The 17,409-nt window shown below is 37.5% G+C and overlaps 1 protein-coding gene across 5 annotated transcripts in view; it reads right to left on the bottom strand.

The window, feature by feature from the left end:
• LOC145693608 (phosphatidylcholine:ceramide cholinephosphotransferase 2-like) overlaps nt 1-17,409 on the bottom strand; it is a 391,824-nt gene that overhangs the window by 45,870 nt on the left and 328,545 nt on the right. Inside the window, exon 1 of one of the 5 annotated variants that reach the window (XM_081769779.1) lies at nt 8,446-9,186. The exons of the other annotated variants lie outside the window; for them this stretch is intronic. Within the exon in view, the coding sequence (XP_081625905.1) occupies nt 8,446-8,498 (53 nt within the window). The 5' untranslated portion in view covers nt 8,499-9,186. Of the gene's footprint in view, nt 1-8,445; nt 9,187-17,409 lie in introns of those variants that run through there. 5 annotated transcript variants of the gene reach the window in all.

Genomic DNA, 17,409 nt, shown 5'->3' with positions numbered 1-17,409 from the left:
TACATACTACTTCCTGTGTAATTCCTTAAACCGCTTGGGATAGGCCCTATAGTTTCTAAGTCAGGGAGTTCTGAAACGTGATTTTTCGAATATTCGGCGGTTCATAACTCTGAAAGAAGAAGTTTTTCGACCCATGTTTATTAGAACGTTTTCTTTCATTCTATATAAGGAAACACCTCCCAAAGTTTTTTGGTGTTGTTACCTTCCACTCTCTATTATATATACAGTAGAGCGTCGATTATCCGAATGACCGCTTAACCGAACTGTGTACTCGCTCGCACCTGTTACTCTCCCACCCTACCGTCCATCATCCCCCTCACTCCCAAACCAAGTTTCCCACAGTAGTCGCCGCACTGAGCCACCGCTGGCGGAACATTGCTTCTAATGGGGCCTTCATAAGGCGCTGCTGACCAGCCAAGCCGCCAGTCGCTGTTTCAACAATCAGCACACTTCTTTTTATGAATAAATTTATTGTACAGTACTTCTTTTTGGCAAATAAACATGTACAGTTCGATTATCCGAACAAACCAATTTTCCAGACACCGATGTCCCCCAATTACTTCGGATAATCGACGCTCTACTGTATATATATATATATATATATATATATATATATATAGAGAGAGAGAGAGAGAGAGAGAGAGAGAGAGAGCGAGACCCCGTTTCAAAAAGAATATACGTATTTCGAATGCATATATTTATTAAACTTTAAGACATACGAATATGAAATTTTACACACATATTTGCGAACCTCTCAAGATCAAATTACAGTTCAAAGTTCAAATTACACATGTTCAACATGTCCTCCACCAGCGACACGAACAATATCACATAGATACTCAAATTCCTCCCATACTTGGGCAAGCATGTCCTGCGTCACTGATGTTATTGCAACACGAATCTGGTTCTTCAACCTCTTCCAGGTTCTGTTGAAGTGGTGGTATATAAACGTTATCTTTAACGAAACCCCACAGGAAGAAGTCACTGGGTGTTAAATCCGGTGACCATGGAGGCCAGCTAAGACATGCTACGTCGCTAGCTCCTTGACGATGAATCCAACGGTTCGGTAGAGTTTCACTGATATTCACGCACTTGGCGACTCCAGTGAGGGGATGCCCCGTCTTGTTGAAAAATGAAGTTGTCTTCGTGCAGCCTCGGAAACAACCCGTTTTGTAACATAGCGAGATACTGCTGACTGTTAACCGTGTTTCCATTAAAGAAGAATCGGCCGTAAACAGATGATCGGGATATCGCACAAAACACATGGACTTTTGGCCAATCTCGTACATGTTCAATGACTGTATGTGGGTTCTATAGGTCCCAAATTCGAATATTTTGTTTGTTTACTTGACCACTAACACAGAAAGTCGCTTCATCACTGAACACGATGCGTCGTGCAAAAGTGTTATCATTGTCAATAGCATCCAGAATCTCGTTACAAAATGCCACACGTTTGCGTTTGTCATCAGGATGCAGAGCTTGTAACATCTGTAAATTGTACGGCTTCATAACCAACCGACATCTCAAAACACGCAAAATTATTGTTGTTGGCACTTGTAACTCCTGACTGGTACGACGAGTTGATTTTGAAGGATACGTTGGAAAGCAATTTGAATTCGTGCAACATTTTCTTCAGGAACACGAGGGCGGCCAGGACTCTTTCCTTTACATACACATCCTGTATCTACAAACTTTCAATACCATCTGGGAATGTTCCACCCATTCGGAGAATCAATTTGGTACCTTAACCCGAAACGTCTTTGCACTGTAATCACGGAATTGCACTTCGGAAACTCGAGAACACAAAATGATTTCTGCTGCGGAGTAGCCATTTTAAATATATGACGGTTACCAAGCAAAACAGAAGACAACTGACTAGCGGCTATTAATATAAACTAGACTATGTATTCGTTTCTCCAATAGCCGAGCCGAGGCGCAGCGATCGATAGTTTGTACAAAATAATTCTTCGTAATACGTATATTCTTTTTGAAACAGGGTGTATATGCACACACACACACACACACACACACACACACACACACACACACACACACACACACACACACACACACACACACACAGAGAGAGAGAGAGAGAGAGAGAGAGAGAGAGAAGGGTTGTAACTTGTGGAGGGAAACTGCTCCTCCAGGGAAGCTTCCCATCGTTCGAGGGGGGGCCACTTTAAGACAAAATCTTCTTACTCCAGATACGATACGAACATGAAATTATAAATGAAGCATCAAAGAGGCTCACTACATTACATAATAAAAACAGCACACAGAAGGTAAACAAAACAAAAATGAGTTTTAGGTTCCTTCCAGTAAAAAATGTCTACTATTAGGGGCCCTAGAAATGATATTTATTCGTATGGCTTTGAGATATGTCAATATTGTCCCCTTAATTAATTTGTCATGTATGGACCGGACCCAGGGGCGTAACAAACGGCCCCGCAGACCTTGCCGTGCAGGAGGCCCCACAGGCTCCGGGGGCTCACAAAGAGTAAGAGAAAGATGGAAAGAAGGGACCTATTTTCGAATTTTGCAGGGGGCCTGAACAACTTTTTCAATGGCCCAAATATTAACTTGACCCAGAAGTTACAGCGCTGAGAGAGAGAGAGAGATTCCCAACGAACATTCGATTTTCGAACTTTTACCTAATTGGCTCAGTAGCAGGACGCTTACCTCTAGTGTGTGGCGTCCCTGGTTCAACTTGAGGTTAAGTGAGCTTGTGGAGGACAACACAATCTCCTTCCACCAATTCTTTCATAATTATTCACCTTCATTAATCATCTGCCTCAATTTTAATAGGATCCACGAAACAACTGGATACTCTACTCTCTGCCCTACTGGCCTGTCTTACAACCGCTAGGCCAATAGCTTGAATCTGTCTTCGTGCAGAACACCCATATATATATATTCTACAACCACATATACTATTTTCTCTACATGTGTGAGAGAAAACATTTTCTAAAACTGTATCGTAGTCATTCTTTGTACTTGAGAAACACCAGATGTATATTAGAGGGACATATTCAGTTTGTTTACAGAACAACCTTCAATTCAAATTTACTTGTAACGCCACATGTGAAATGATTATACCTATGTATGCTATGGGCGGCAAATTCTACTAACATCTGTGATAAGTAATTCAACTAAGAACATCCATCAGCGACTCAATATTGATTTTCTAACACAGCATTCATAATTTTAGTAGTAAAAGGTACAACTTTCATTCCGTAAATACTTCAGGACATTCTTCTTCTTTTTTGCATTGTTTTGACCTAGATGTGTCAAATGGGGTTAAGTATGTAAAGTGATTGTTTTCTCTCAACTCAAAATACTTTCTTTGAATTAGCAACACCTGATATTTACTTTTAAAAAATAATTTTCACTTGAAATATTTGTTACTTCACTATGGTTTTATTATGCAGACTACAAAACTTTTAAAGGTCATGTAGAAACTAGTAAAAATTAGTATGTTAGACAATTACATATCGTATACTATAAATACTACACAAAAGATGTGACTTCTTGAGAATATCCATGATCTTTCTCCGTCTATATCTTTCTTAACCTTGATGAAGGAAATGGGGACAGGCAATGACACATCAAATCTCAAACAACTTGCGACATGCTCCACAGGATTTCCTGAATACTAAACCTGTTGCTTGGTCAGATGCATCAAAAAGAAGACTTCTTCCTCTACCAGTAACTTGTTTAACACTAAAACGATAACTAATAAACAGTAAGTTTTACAAAGATTCATGCATGGTAACACCCTATTCTGTCAGACAAATTGAATCCAAATATTCCTTTCGTCACTGCGACATTATGAAGAAAAAAAAAATCCAATTTACGAGTACCCTCGCCACGCGGACACACTGTAAAACAGCATGGAAAAGATAAGGTCCTTTTCTAATATTTCAGATTTTGGCTTTACTCTTTCCTCCAATTTTGTTCAAATTTGAACTCACATGACATAGGCCTATGGCTCATGACAATTACCTGAAATTCATTTCGTCGGAAGCATTTCAATAATAAAAATATATTATTGCTGAAACAGGATGAATGTGAAAGTGGTGCAGAGCGCTATGCATCGAATGAAATTTCTGCTCCTGATTTCTGATGAAATTCTAAGTTGTTGCACTGACAAAACTTGGGTCAAGACTAATGAAAATTTAAATTCACTAGTACTCTTTACTGTTCGCAATCTTCTAAATTTTTGATGACATATGTATTGATAAGATAAATTGATGCGATTACTCAAGGCTGTATTGTTTACTTGAAAAAATGAAATGAAATCTTTGAGTTTTACGTCCCACGGTTATGCCGGTTAGGCTAAAGGAGACGGTGATGATGAGTAATGAATGAAATGGTGGAATGAAGAAAGTGGGAGGAAACGGGAGAAACCCGAGGAAACCCACGCATACGGTGTTTGTCCACCACAAAGTTCACTTGGCGGAGGCTGGGATCGAACCTGGGACCCCAAGCACCAGAGGTGAACGCTCTACCACTGAGTCACCGCGGCCCCTTATTGTTTACTTGAATCCTCATGAAAGAGTGGTTGTGTATTTAGGTTCACTTGGTACGGTACTTTTAAAAAAAACACTTCAGGTGCAACTGGACAACCTTTAATGGTTGTCAGGACCTACAACCGCCTTGTAGCATTCATGCCTCTGCAGGTGATATCCAATCAGCACACCGGCCTCTCTCGCCGTTAATGCTTCAGTAAGTAAGGCTCCGAATTGTTGGCAAATTGGTTTCTATGCATGAAATCTCGAAAAATGAAATTCTTTAGTTTAACGTTTCACGATTTTGACCTAAGGGCACAAGGGAGACAAGTGAATGATGGAAGAATAGATGAAATGAGAATGTTGGAGGTAACTGAGTACTATGAGAAAGCCCACGGATATGACGTTGTCAACCGATGTAATCTCGAGTTTGATTCCGATACGTCATTGTAAACACGATGCCGATGATATAGAGTAACAGATTACAAGAAACTGCTTCTTTACGTGATTTTTATTTGCAATATATTGTAAATACACCATACAACAGTGACCTACTGGTTCACACGAAATAACCTAAGCCAAGGAGCGTTATGAATGAGTGAACCATCGATGTGAGGATTACTGGACGGCAACAACGGTGATACAACAATGGAGTAGTTCAAAACTTCGTAACTTTGTGCCCACAAATTCATTTTCAAAGATGTCATAGGAATCATTAAGGATAAAGTGACCAGATATCTCGTGTTAACTAGGACAGTCCCTTTTATTATTTTTCAATCTTTATCCTATTTTCTCCTGATTCTCACGGGTCTGATTTTCTGACTCACAAATTGTCCCGTGTTATTCAAAATATGAATGATTTGAGCACATTCTACTCTTTCGTTAAAATGATTGTGTAGAGTGCTATTTTTGGTACCAACACACACTGGGAACTTTTAGACCGTGACTGGAACTTTTGAATGAGTTACTTCGGTATTTTGTAACTTGAAAACTGCTGGCGCCCAAAATGCAACCTGGGAATCAGAACTTTAATCCCCCCTCCCGCCCAATGATTCATACGTGTCCCGTTCTTGGAAGCTAAATTCTCGTCCCTTCCCGTATTTTTTTTTTCTCCAAAATACTGCTCAAAGAATACTAAAATTCTTTGAGTGATTTTTTAGTATTTAGATTGTAACACCAAGTAAAATAACGCCATTGCATCGATCAATACTGTCAAATAATAAGTGTATATTGCCTTTCAAATAATCCGTAAAAACGTGCTTAGATCATTTGACAAGAATGAAGGAATCTCAAAGGTTAAGTTATTCAGTTTTACCAGAAACTTATATTTCATTACTTTTTATGAGAAATTTTAGTATATTTTGATGATTTCTCCAATAAGTATTTTGAAAAAAAAAAAAAAAAAAAAAGAGCGAAAATATATGTAATTTTAACCGTAACATTTCTTTTTCCTAACTCCCAAGACCGCTATAATCATAAGAAATCTTATTTAGTTTGATGTCATCTATAAGCATTTACAACACACACCAGGGGACATCCACAGAGGGGGGCCACTGGGTCCGGACTATCTCCCCAAAAGTCGGAACTCTATTTATATAATATACTTGGGCTTCATCGCACTGGGGGCATACTCAGGGAGTCAACCCGGTCAGCACTCAGTTCAATCTTAATAACTCAACAAACATTTGCAGTTTCGTAATGAAACTACTTGTTTTAGCAGAGAAGTGATGGAAGTAGTCTGAAGATTCGAGTTTACATCATACCTGTACTACATTTTTTTATATACAAAAACAACTTAGTTATATCATTTTCTCGTATAGATCGAAGCACTTGGAAATTACTTACCGTTTTCTAAGGGTATAAAATAACTAGTTCAGGGTGCACCCACCCGGGAGTCCATACAAAACAATTTAGTTCTATATTTTTTCCGAGAATATAGATAGCATTAACAATTATTTCTTATCGTATTTTCGGGTGGAGAATAACATGGGTATAATACTAAATACACGTAACGCCTTGTAGCATTGTATGCCTCAAAATCTCTAGACCCCTTTCAATAAAATATTTACGGGTGTGTGCTTGACACACAACTTTGCGAGAAGTTATCACGATGGCTTATGCACACCACTACTACCACCACCACCACTGCATGCTACTACTAACATTACTCGTAGGAATATTTCTAGGAAATTTCACAATTCCTTCTGAAAATGTTTCTGTAACATTTTTACTGCTATACATCTTCCAACTCTCAGTCACTGGCTGGTGGGCTTCTGCGGGGATACGTGCCAAAAAACGAGTTTAATATTATATATATATATATATGCAGTGTTAATGAACTATACCGACAAACTGTAGGAGCTGATTCCTCACATCAAAATAAAAGAAAAACCTATGGCGAAAAGTGCATAGTTTCAGAGCTAGGGCTGTCCAAAGTCGCGAAAAAGTCCAATTTCAACAGGCCCTATTTCGAATTCCACATACTGCGGATGGTGTTCCTTATCATCGTAAAGGAAACCACGCATACACAATCCAAAAGTGCATATTTCAATTTTCAATAGGTGTACAGGGTACTCCCTACAGGGTGTAATTCTCAAATATGCTCTCAATAGAATCTTCAGACATACCCTGATTTCAAGGAGGGTTCAAAGTAGGCAAGAGGTAAGCTTAAAACAGTGGACATCCTATGCTTCGGAGGGAAGTCGGAAGTGTTAGGAACCGGCAGCTGCTTTTTTTTTTTTTTTTGTGTGTGTGTTTTTTTGGAATAACGTGTGATGCGATGTAATTCCTTACGGTATATTTCACGTTTTCTTAACTTATAAACATGAAAGAAAACATTGCAGCATGCGTTATCCCGAGTACGAGAAACCGTGCTGTTGACGATCCTTAACACATCCGACACCGCGCTAAAGGATTCCGTTTTCACTGCTATGAAGGCTTATCGTTTGCCTACTTTGGACCAATTATAAAGTCAGAGGATATCTCAAAATTCGGTTGATGGCATGTCTGCGAATTTTACCCTGTATGGAATACTCTGTACACCTATTGAACATTAATGAAATATGCATTTTTGGATTGCGTATGCGTGACTTCCTTTACGTTGATAAGGACCACAATCCTCAGTTTCCCGAATTCGAAATAGGGCCTCTTGAAATTTGGCTTTTTCGTGAGCTTGGGCAGCCCTAGCTCTGAAACTATGCACTTTCCCTCACAGGTCCATACGAACTTTTTATCTTATTTTGATCTAAGGAATTACCTCCTATTAATAGCCTATATCAGCTGCTTGAAAAATTTTAAATTTCAATTAAGAGTACATACCAGAATTTACTAAATGGTATTAAAAGCGGGGCAATTTGATAAATTCTTTTAAACAAATTTACTTGCAAAAGAATTTACTAAATTGATTAGTAAAATATGACAGGAACTGCAAGCTGATCAAAAGATCACCGAGATATTGCTTTAAGCAGGAACGTACGCAGGGGGTAGGTCCTGGGGGTCCGCCCCCCTGAAATTTCGACTTTTGTGTAAATTTAGCCTAATTTTAGGAAGTTTACTATAAAATACCCTTATATTGAGTTTGGACCCTTCCCAAAATAAATTCCTGCGTACGCTACTGGCTGTAAGGTATTTTCTCTGACGATCTTGGGCTATTGTAGTTACAAGACTGCTTAAAATGCTATCACACACAAACGTGACGAGGCAATTAACTAAATTTTTGTGACGAGCAACTCTGGAATGTTACGAATGCTGTTAAATCTTTGCGGGGTATATATGCCACACACATATATCCATGTATACATGCTTATCACAAAAGAAATACGTTACAAAACAGTCCATCGACCTCCTTCAATAAATAACGCCAAATGTCCTCATTACTGACAAACTACAACTTGGCAAGGCATGGCTGTACTTTTAAAATATTATTGTTTCTTACCTGCGCATGACTGATGGTAAAGACAAACGAAGTGACAGCCTTGGCAGCCTCATGGAAGATTTCCAAACTATGGTTCGTCAACAGGAAATATTGGTCTCTACAGCCTGTAAAAGACACCTTGATTTTCATAGTCTTGTCAATGTTTACGTTTTCTACGCACTTCCACTCACTCAGTTCACTAGTCTGGTGGGATTCTTCGGCACAAAAGCAGTTAAAAAGGTCGTTTCAGTTGGAAGTCTTACACTAGCGACACCTACCAAGAAAACACCTGCTCTCCGGCACTGTTGACGTCATCATTCTTGGCTCCATTTCCAAGGAAAACTCGTTGATTCACAGATTCCTTTGGAAGTTTTAGTGCTCACAATATTACTTCCATAATGATGCACAACAAATCGATGTTTTTAAGGTACTACATTATTGAAATTTTGTTTTCAAATAATAAACGAACCAACAGATAAACACCACTATAGAACTACAAGCCTAGCTACTCAATCTCTCTTCTGGCACTGGTTGAAATGCAGCGGAACCAAATGTAGCCAACTTTCACGAAATGATTCGTCATGCAAAACCTTCCCCTCCAGTCGCATCTCTTTAACTACTTCAATCATACAGTGTGAAGCTCTTTTATTATTATTAAAGAAATTGTTTTGCCTCTAAGATGATGACGTCATCTAATACATGAACGCCTTCTCATGACCCGATGACCACCTTACGTAACGTGTGCAGAATGCTGCTTTCAGAAGACAGAACAACTTTTGACCATGACGTCCTTTCCACTAGTCAGTCTCACATGATGATGTCATCACAATCACGTCATTCCCTGAAAACTAGACTTGTTTAGGGTTTGTTTCTTAAGAAAACAGAAATTCCTACGTTTTGCACAGATTTTTCTTTCTTTGTACTTCAGTCTCTCGAAATGATCTACGAATAACCAGTTAGAGGAAAGTAAGTTCACCTACCCCATTAAAATTATTGATAGCAATACTAGAATTTTAACACCAGTAGTATACATTTTAAGTCTTATAGCACAAGGTACAAAACTGTTTTAATGCATCAGATAAATGGCGAAATGCAAATCAATGTGTGGGGGAAGTCTATCCCTTCCCAGGGGCGGATACAGGACGAACTTCTGGGAGGGCAGTAGGTCGTAATACTGCTACTTAGAGTTACTTTTAAGAGTTCTCGGATGGGTTTTATTTACAGTATATATAAAATAAAGTTTCTTCTTCTGGGGGGATCGCTCCCCTGTTCCTTCCTCTCTTCGCTCAGTCACAAAATATCGAAGCGACGTTAACAAAATCCACATGAAGGTACAGTACTGGACATAAGTATTCATACAGCACCTGCGCCAGAATTAACAATGCATTGACAGGCAAATGGTGAATGAGAGAGTTATATCTCCAACACAGACATGTCTCTGGAGTTGGAAGACTAGACGCAACACGAATTCGTAGAAATATCCTTACTATGGAATGTACAAATAAAGGAAATGCGTGGGCAGAGCGATATTTGCCTGGACATATGTATTCGTACACCGCAGAATAATACTAGACAAGTACCATCAAATCAGTAGTGCCAGCAGGCAGAGACTAGATAGTCATTACTGAGACGCTCGAAGTGTCAGGTGAAGTGTGAGGTGGTGTTCGCTGTAACCTAGAAAGAGATAATGGGGCGGAAAAGGAAAGAAACCACACCCGAGGAAAGGAAACTGATTCTATCACTATTTCAGAAGAACAAATCGTATTCACAAATCGCAGAAATAATGGACAGAAGTCGTTCGACTGTACAGTGTATAGTAGAACGATATAAAGGGAAAACAATATACATAAACAGTGAAAGTGTGGGTCGTCAACAAAAGCTCACTACGAGGGAAACACGGGTAGTGTTGAGAATTATGTAGAAAACGCCGGAAGTGTCATCGTCAGTGATAGCGGCATATGTACATGAACACTTCGGGAAACAAGTGTCCTCACGAACTATTCGGCGACTTTTCAATCGAGCTGGGTACAGAGCGCGGGTACCGAGACGAAAATCATTCAGCAATAAGAAAAACAGGAAATGGCGCTTAACGTTTACACAGGAGAATGTAAGTAAAAGTAGTCTTTTGGGATAAGGTATTGTTTACAGATGAAAGTAAATTTAATATTTTCTACAATGATGACAGAATTTTAGTGTGGAGAAGACCCAATACTGAGCTTGAGGTTCAGAATATACAAGCGATAGTTAAGCATGGTGGTGGAGGGGTGATGGTCTGGGGCTGTATGTCTACCGCGGGCGTTGGAGAGCTTGTATTTATTGACGGAACAATGGATAAATATGTATATTTAGACATCCTAAAACGAAATTTGCAGAAGAGTGTGGATAAATTGGGTGTTCGACAAGATTATTACTTCCAACAGGACAACGACCCAAAACATACCGCCGAGTTTGTGCGTATGTGGTTACTATACCACACGCCTCATACCCTGAAAACTCGAGCGCAGTCCCCAGATCTGAACCCCATTGAACATTTGTGGAGTGAATTGGAAACGCGCATACGAAAACATGAAATAACTAATAAAACTAGACTGAAAGATATACTTTTGCAAGAGTGGCAGAATATTACACGTGAAACCACTTCGTCTCTTGTTCATTCAATGCCCAACAGATTGAGGGAGGTTATTCGAAAGCGAGGCATGTATACAAAGTATTAATGGAAGATATTTATGGTTTGTCATTCATAACCAGAGAACTTTTCGTTTTTTGTACGAATACTTATGTCCAGCACATAGTGCATATTGTTTGTTTCTTTTCATTGTTGTAGCAAATCAATCTATGTTTTGTTTTCCGTTTATTTTGTGCATATTCTTTGCTGAATGAAGCATATGTCTCGCACAACACATGCGTCTAATTATTTACCTAATGGCAGAAACAAGTGTCTTTTCTTCAACGTTTGCACTGTACGAATACTTATGACCATGACTGTATATGAAGAAGAACACGCTTAATTTCTCAAAATCAAATATTTAATCCAGTAATGTCATAGTCGTGTTGTCATTTGAAAATTTTATTTCGAATTCATTATTATTCTCTTCAATGATAAACCTGCCATATTTTTCTCATGGAAATACGGGACATCTTTACCCCACCCTCCTCCAAATTTTACAACACGATACATTTTTTGGAAACATTTTCACTGCATTTTGAAATGGATACAAAGAAGTAACGAACAATCTGTAGTGCAATCTGTTCTCAGGAAACCTTTTGCTTCTGGAGAACTCTTATAAGTGTTTTGCATTTACATGAGATTTTTTTTATCTGAAAATGCTACCCAAATAATATGTTATTTAAGAATCTAGCAGACGAAAGAAAATCATGAATCTACAATGTCCTACATAGAAATAATAGTGCGCATTCTGGAATGACAATAAAATTAAATGTTGTTCTTACAAAAAAGAATGGTGGTGATGATGATAATTAGGGATTCATGCAAAGAAAATTAGTACCGGTAAATGAAATTTTACTCATATATTGTAGGGCTAGGAAATATAATTTTCTTTTCTTAAACACTGAACGTTACATCTTGCTGATATTGATAAGCTGATACTCGGGTCCAAAATCGGGACTGTCTTTTTTTTTTAATGGGACGTATGACAGGCTTATTCAATGACATCAGCTCATCATTTCTAGATCACCTTAGAACCATGGATAGCACTGCTTGCTTCACTATTCGCACAAAATGGCTAAGAGCAGAGCACGGATCTAAGGAATTACAGTGAAATCTTTAAATAACGAACACCGACGGAAAGTGATTATTTGTTCTTAAATAAGAGGCTTCCATTATAGAAACTGAAATCAAAACTTTCAGTTTAAGGTAAGTGACTGATGATGGAATGAGAATGTGTGAGGAAACGGAAGTATCCCTTATAATTAGAAATACTAATTACTGAACAAAGTAGCGTTTATTTTAAAATAATAAATGTGTAACAGTTCCGCCAACTAACTGACCATATTGCCTTCATCAGACACTATATACCTACATATTACCCGGCGCAACTTTTTTAAGTCTTCCCATTTTTTTTGAGAATGAAAATCCTACAAAATAAGAGCACGGAAACTCTCACAACATACGACAAAATGGTGCCTAAAAAGATTATTGGTCGGTCAATGTGCAATAATGACTGTTCTAGTAACTTTCCTTTAAATGGAAAGGAAATTGGAAAGATAATAAAACTGAAAGGTATGCAGTATGAATTACTTACATCGCTGTCTTTAAGAGAATATTATATATATATATATATATATATATATATATATATATATATATATATATAGGCTATATAATTATGGAACGCATCATGCCTCCATCTAATAGAGATACTTACTACATACTTTGTGAATATTTAATTGACTTTGGGGCATCTGCGGGAACATTCGTTAGTTATGCCTGCTACTGTTCTTATTCACATTCTCAATAAATCTACCAGTGGCGGCTCTTCAGAAAAGTAACACCAGTAAAATTTTTAATTCTAATAGAGTAATTGTTACACTCTAAGGCAGTGGTGCCCACCCCCCTTATGTCCATGACGCTCCCCCCCAATTGTCTATCCGTAGGTGTTCTTCCATGAAAAAATCTTTTCGATTTATTTTACCCCCCAATCAAACATATTTATATAGATTTTTAACCCCCCCAAATATTTCAATGACGCAGTTTGCGTCATAGCCCCCCTTGTGGGCACCCCTGTCTAAGGGAAGAAAGCTTTATATAACTTCAGAAATCTGTGTACAGGAATTAGTAGAGTAATTAAGCTTTCTTTACTTAACTTGAAGCTGCTGCCGATTTTGATAAGTACTTGGAGCATACCGCTAAAATAGAGATTTTTACCTATGAGACTTCAGCCTAGAACCGCCACTGAAATCTATACAAAATTATCAAGTATCAAATAAATGCCTTTCTAAACTAATGGCTTTTCCTTGAAGTGTTATCCAATGAAGGAAAAAATACTACATATTAAAAAGACAGATTACGTAACTAGTGAATAAGCAAACAGGAAAATGGGAGACAAAAGACATCAATCAGACTGTATTCTGCATTGTTGTATTTTACTTCTTCCTGGTACGTTAAGAAACAATAGTCAAAAACCGGAATAGGTGACGTAAGCAATTCTCTAATCAACGGAAGATACACTAGCTTTGTTAACGTGAAATGACTTTGATATATATCTTCTATTGGTAAGTTTTATTTTCATATTTTAAGGTATAAAAATATGTTTTCTAAAAGAACACAAAGTCTTCCTATTTTGGGAAACTCACTAGAAAAGTTAACTTTTTATAATAGTCGGATATACTGAACATATTTCTGATACAATCCCATCCAAAAATCATTACTGCACACACTTACTCTTCCTATCCTGTTTTGCTCTTCATGGCCTCAAAGAACCTTCACTCTTCAAGGTCACACGAGTTTCGTAAACGCAGGAATGCGTGTCCGCAGAATCATCATGGCCAGCAGCAAGAACGAAAGTACTTCATCTGATTATGAGGATATTTATCTATGGGGAAATCTCAAACGACTGCTTCTAAATGAGTCCACTGTATGCACTTTCCGTTCAGTCAGTGCCTTTGTAGCCGAATGGTGAATACGCATACTTTCTATGCGTGTGATTCCGGTTTGATTCCTGTTGGAAATGCTTGCCTCTGATGAAAACCCTAGCCGTGGTACAGATCCCACCGTAGGTTGTAGATACATTGAACTCCAATCAACCAACAACTCTCTGTTTACTAGTATAGTAGTACCGTGTCTCCCCGTAAATAAGATCGTCTTTTATCAAATTTTTGTCCAACATACACATCAGGGTTTATTTACACAAACACAAATATCTGATTAATAATTATTGCATTAGAGTAACCCGTTTCTAATCCTGCAACTACTGGGGCATATTTTGGAGGTAGGACTTTTTATCACAAGCAAATGAAAAATTATGCTAGAACGCCTTTTTTGTTGTGTCTTATTTTCAGGGAAACACGGTAGCTTTTCTTCTTTCTTTAAATCCTATCCATCCACTCCATTAACGAAACAAATAATATGAAGGATAACATTTATATACGAGTACCCAATTCCCACTAGTGACTTCTACGGATATTTCAATTTTATTTTCAACATCATGAGATTATCAATATATATATATATATATATAGCAACATCATGCACTAGTCGTTCCACGAGTAACGTCAGTGGATGAAGTACGGGTCTATCGCTGTGTCCAGGCAGTGGCAGATCCAGGAGGGGGCGACCACCCCCCAGAAGAGGAAACTTTCTTATTTTATATATATAAATAAAACCCATCCCTCAGCTTGGAGCCCTTAAAAGTAGCTCTAAGTAGTAGTATTACAACCCACCGCCTCCCCCCAGAAGTCCGTCCTGGATCCGCCCCTGTGTCCAGGGTTGTCATGAACAATATTGGTCCGTCATTCTTTGAAGACACGATACCACTTCCCTACACGTTGCTTTGAAATTTAGCCCTCCCCGTACACCTTTACAATCTGTCAATGAATGTCAACAGGTGTAGTGTTTTTGGCCTAAGGAACCACACTACTAACCTCAATTCTACTCTTCATACATTTTCCAGACGAGTTCATCATTTTTAATGTCCGCTTCTTAAGTATACATGATCAGAATCTGAGGTCTTCAAACCCGCACCAAGACAGATGTCTACAAATAAATTTTCGTTACGTTATATGAAAGTTTTATTCTTTGAAACCTTTTCTCGATCATGCCTTGTTTATAAAACTGTATATTAAGGTGAGCTGAGAAACAATCATAAACGACATGAATTAACAAGGATAATTAAAATGGTAAGTTTAGTTCTTATGAGTTATAGCTTTGATTTTCCTATCTAATTAATTTATTACCAAAGGTCCCTGAAACTGATATCGAAATCTGCGTCACATTCATCTTCATGCAGATGGGTAACTGGTCTAAAAGCTTAGATAATGCCTTAGACTACAATCTTAACAACACGTTTATTCAGAAGAAACAATAAAGAATACGACACTGTTCGACAGGTGTGAAATTTATTAGCATTCAAGCGAATAAATCTCGAGCAGTCAGTACACACAAAATTAACCTAAGCACAGGAGATGAGAATGCAATTGAATCACACGATTCGAGCAAATGTTAAAATGTCACGGGTAAATTTACTTCAAGTGAAAAATTTCGTCACTAAAACTCATTTGCCTTTACTGAGTAATTGGCAAACGTGAGGAGGTTAACAGATAACTTAAAGAGTAATAAACGAAAGGAGAGTTAAGAGCCTTCTTTTTATCGACTTCCTCAAACTTACACAGAATCTGCAATAAAACGCTATTTTAATATATAAAATTCATCAATTTCAATGACTCATTAAGGGAGGTTGAATTCATCAATTTAAATGACAAATGCAATTTATAGAAACTACTGATGCAGATACATTCACTCGCTTGCTCCGAGATCTCCAGTCGTGAGGATTGTATGTAATGACATTTTAAAAATAAAAATTTTAATTTCGGTGTAATTAAAAATTATAAAATATCACAAATATTTCAATTTTCGTAAAATAGCAATTATGAACAACCATTTTAAATTATATTGGTATCGTCACCACCAAAAATTGTTACACCATCAAGGTAAACTAACTAGTTACACAATTTCATGTATCAGAATTTTCGAAGTGGAAGATCGGAGCACAGTTTGTTGTTAAAAGTGGAAAAATACCATCTCCTTTTTAAGTTACAAAATATTAATCAAATAGTTGCCTCCATTTTGAAGTTTTGACACTAAATTGTATGAGGTTACGTTCTTTTACTGGGACTATGTGCAGCATATTTACAAATAAAATGAAATCTTGCTTCATGATACACATCTAAATAATACGATAATCAATATATATATATAATAAAAGTAAGTATGGTTTGTCCGTGCGTGCCACAAAACCAAGACCCGGAGCCCAAAGGGAACTATAGTATTATAGCCCTGTATCTGCTATCCATGAAGAAGGTTTCGGTTTGGACCAGCAGGGGTCCTAAAGGGAGAAAACGTCCTAGCAACGGTATATATATATATATATATATATATATATATATATATATATATATATATATATATATATATATATATATATATATATATATATATATATATATATACACACATTATTCCAGAATGTTCTAGAATTATCAACAATCTTGGAAACTGTTATAGAAGTTTCCGAAAGGTTCGAGAATGCTATAGAATTTTCAGGATGCTGTAGAACCTTCCAGAATGTTCGAAATTATTGTAGAATGTGCCAGCATGTTATATTATTTTCCTATACGTTCGAAAATGTTCTAGAATGTGCACCAGTAGGAAGGTACACATTAAGAATACGGGGTCATTTTTTATTAAAGTTTACAGGTATCATTGTCATTATGCTCAGGTTCTTCTCAACGTATTTAATGTTTTGAAAGGAAAATCGTGGGATTATGTCTAGATGATGGGAGCCAGACAACAGCATACCTAACCTAACCGAATCCGAGCTACTATTACTATTTGTACAACTACTAGCACTACTTACTACTACTACCAACTACTACTACTACTGTTTGTACTACTACTACTATTTGTTCTACCATTACTACTGCTACCACTATTACTACCAACTACTACTACTATTATTATTTGTACTACTACTACTACTACTTCCACTAAAGGCTGCCTCCTGTATCTAAACATACCTCTGTGGCGCCTCTGAAGTTTACCTGTTTCACGTTGAGTATCGCCATGCGCCAACACAAGAAGAGTCTATATAGAGTAGCGACACTATTTCCACAAAGAAACATGCTTCAGAGTTACGGTACGAATTATTTATTCAGAAGCATAATTAACTAAAATTATAGATTACTGAGAAACAACTTTTCTGGGAGGTACATTGACATCAAGTTAAATATATGTCAGTTTCATCTTCAAAT

This window comes from Thermobia domestica, chromosome 1 (assembly GCF_964235325.1).
Source record: "Thermobia domestica chromosome 1, izTheDome1.hap1.1, whole genome shotgun sequence".
NCBI classification, from domain to species: Eukaryota; Metazoa; Arthropoda; class Insecta; order Zygentoma; family Lepismatidae; genus Thermobia; species Thermobia domestica.
The sequence above is the reverse complement of the archived record's forward strand: the minus strand, read 5'-3'. Positions and strand labels throughout refer to the sequence as shown.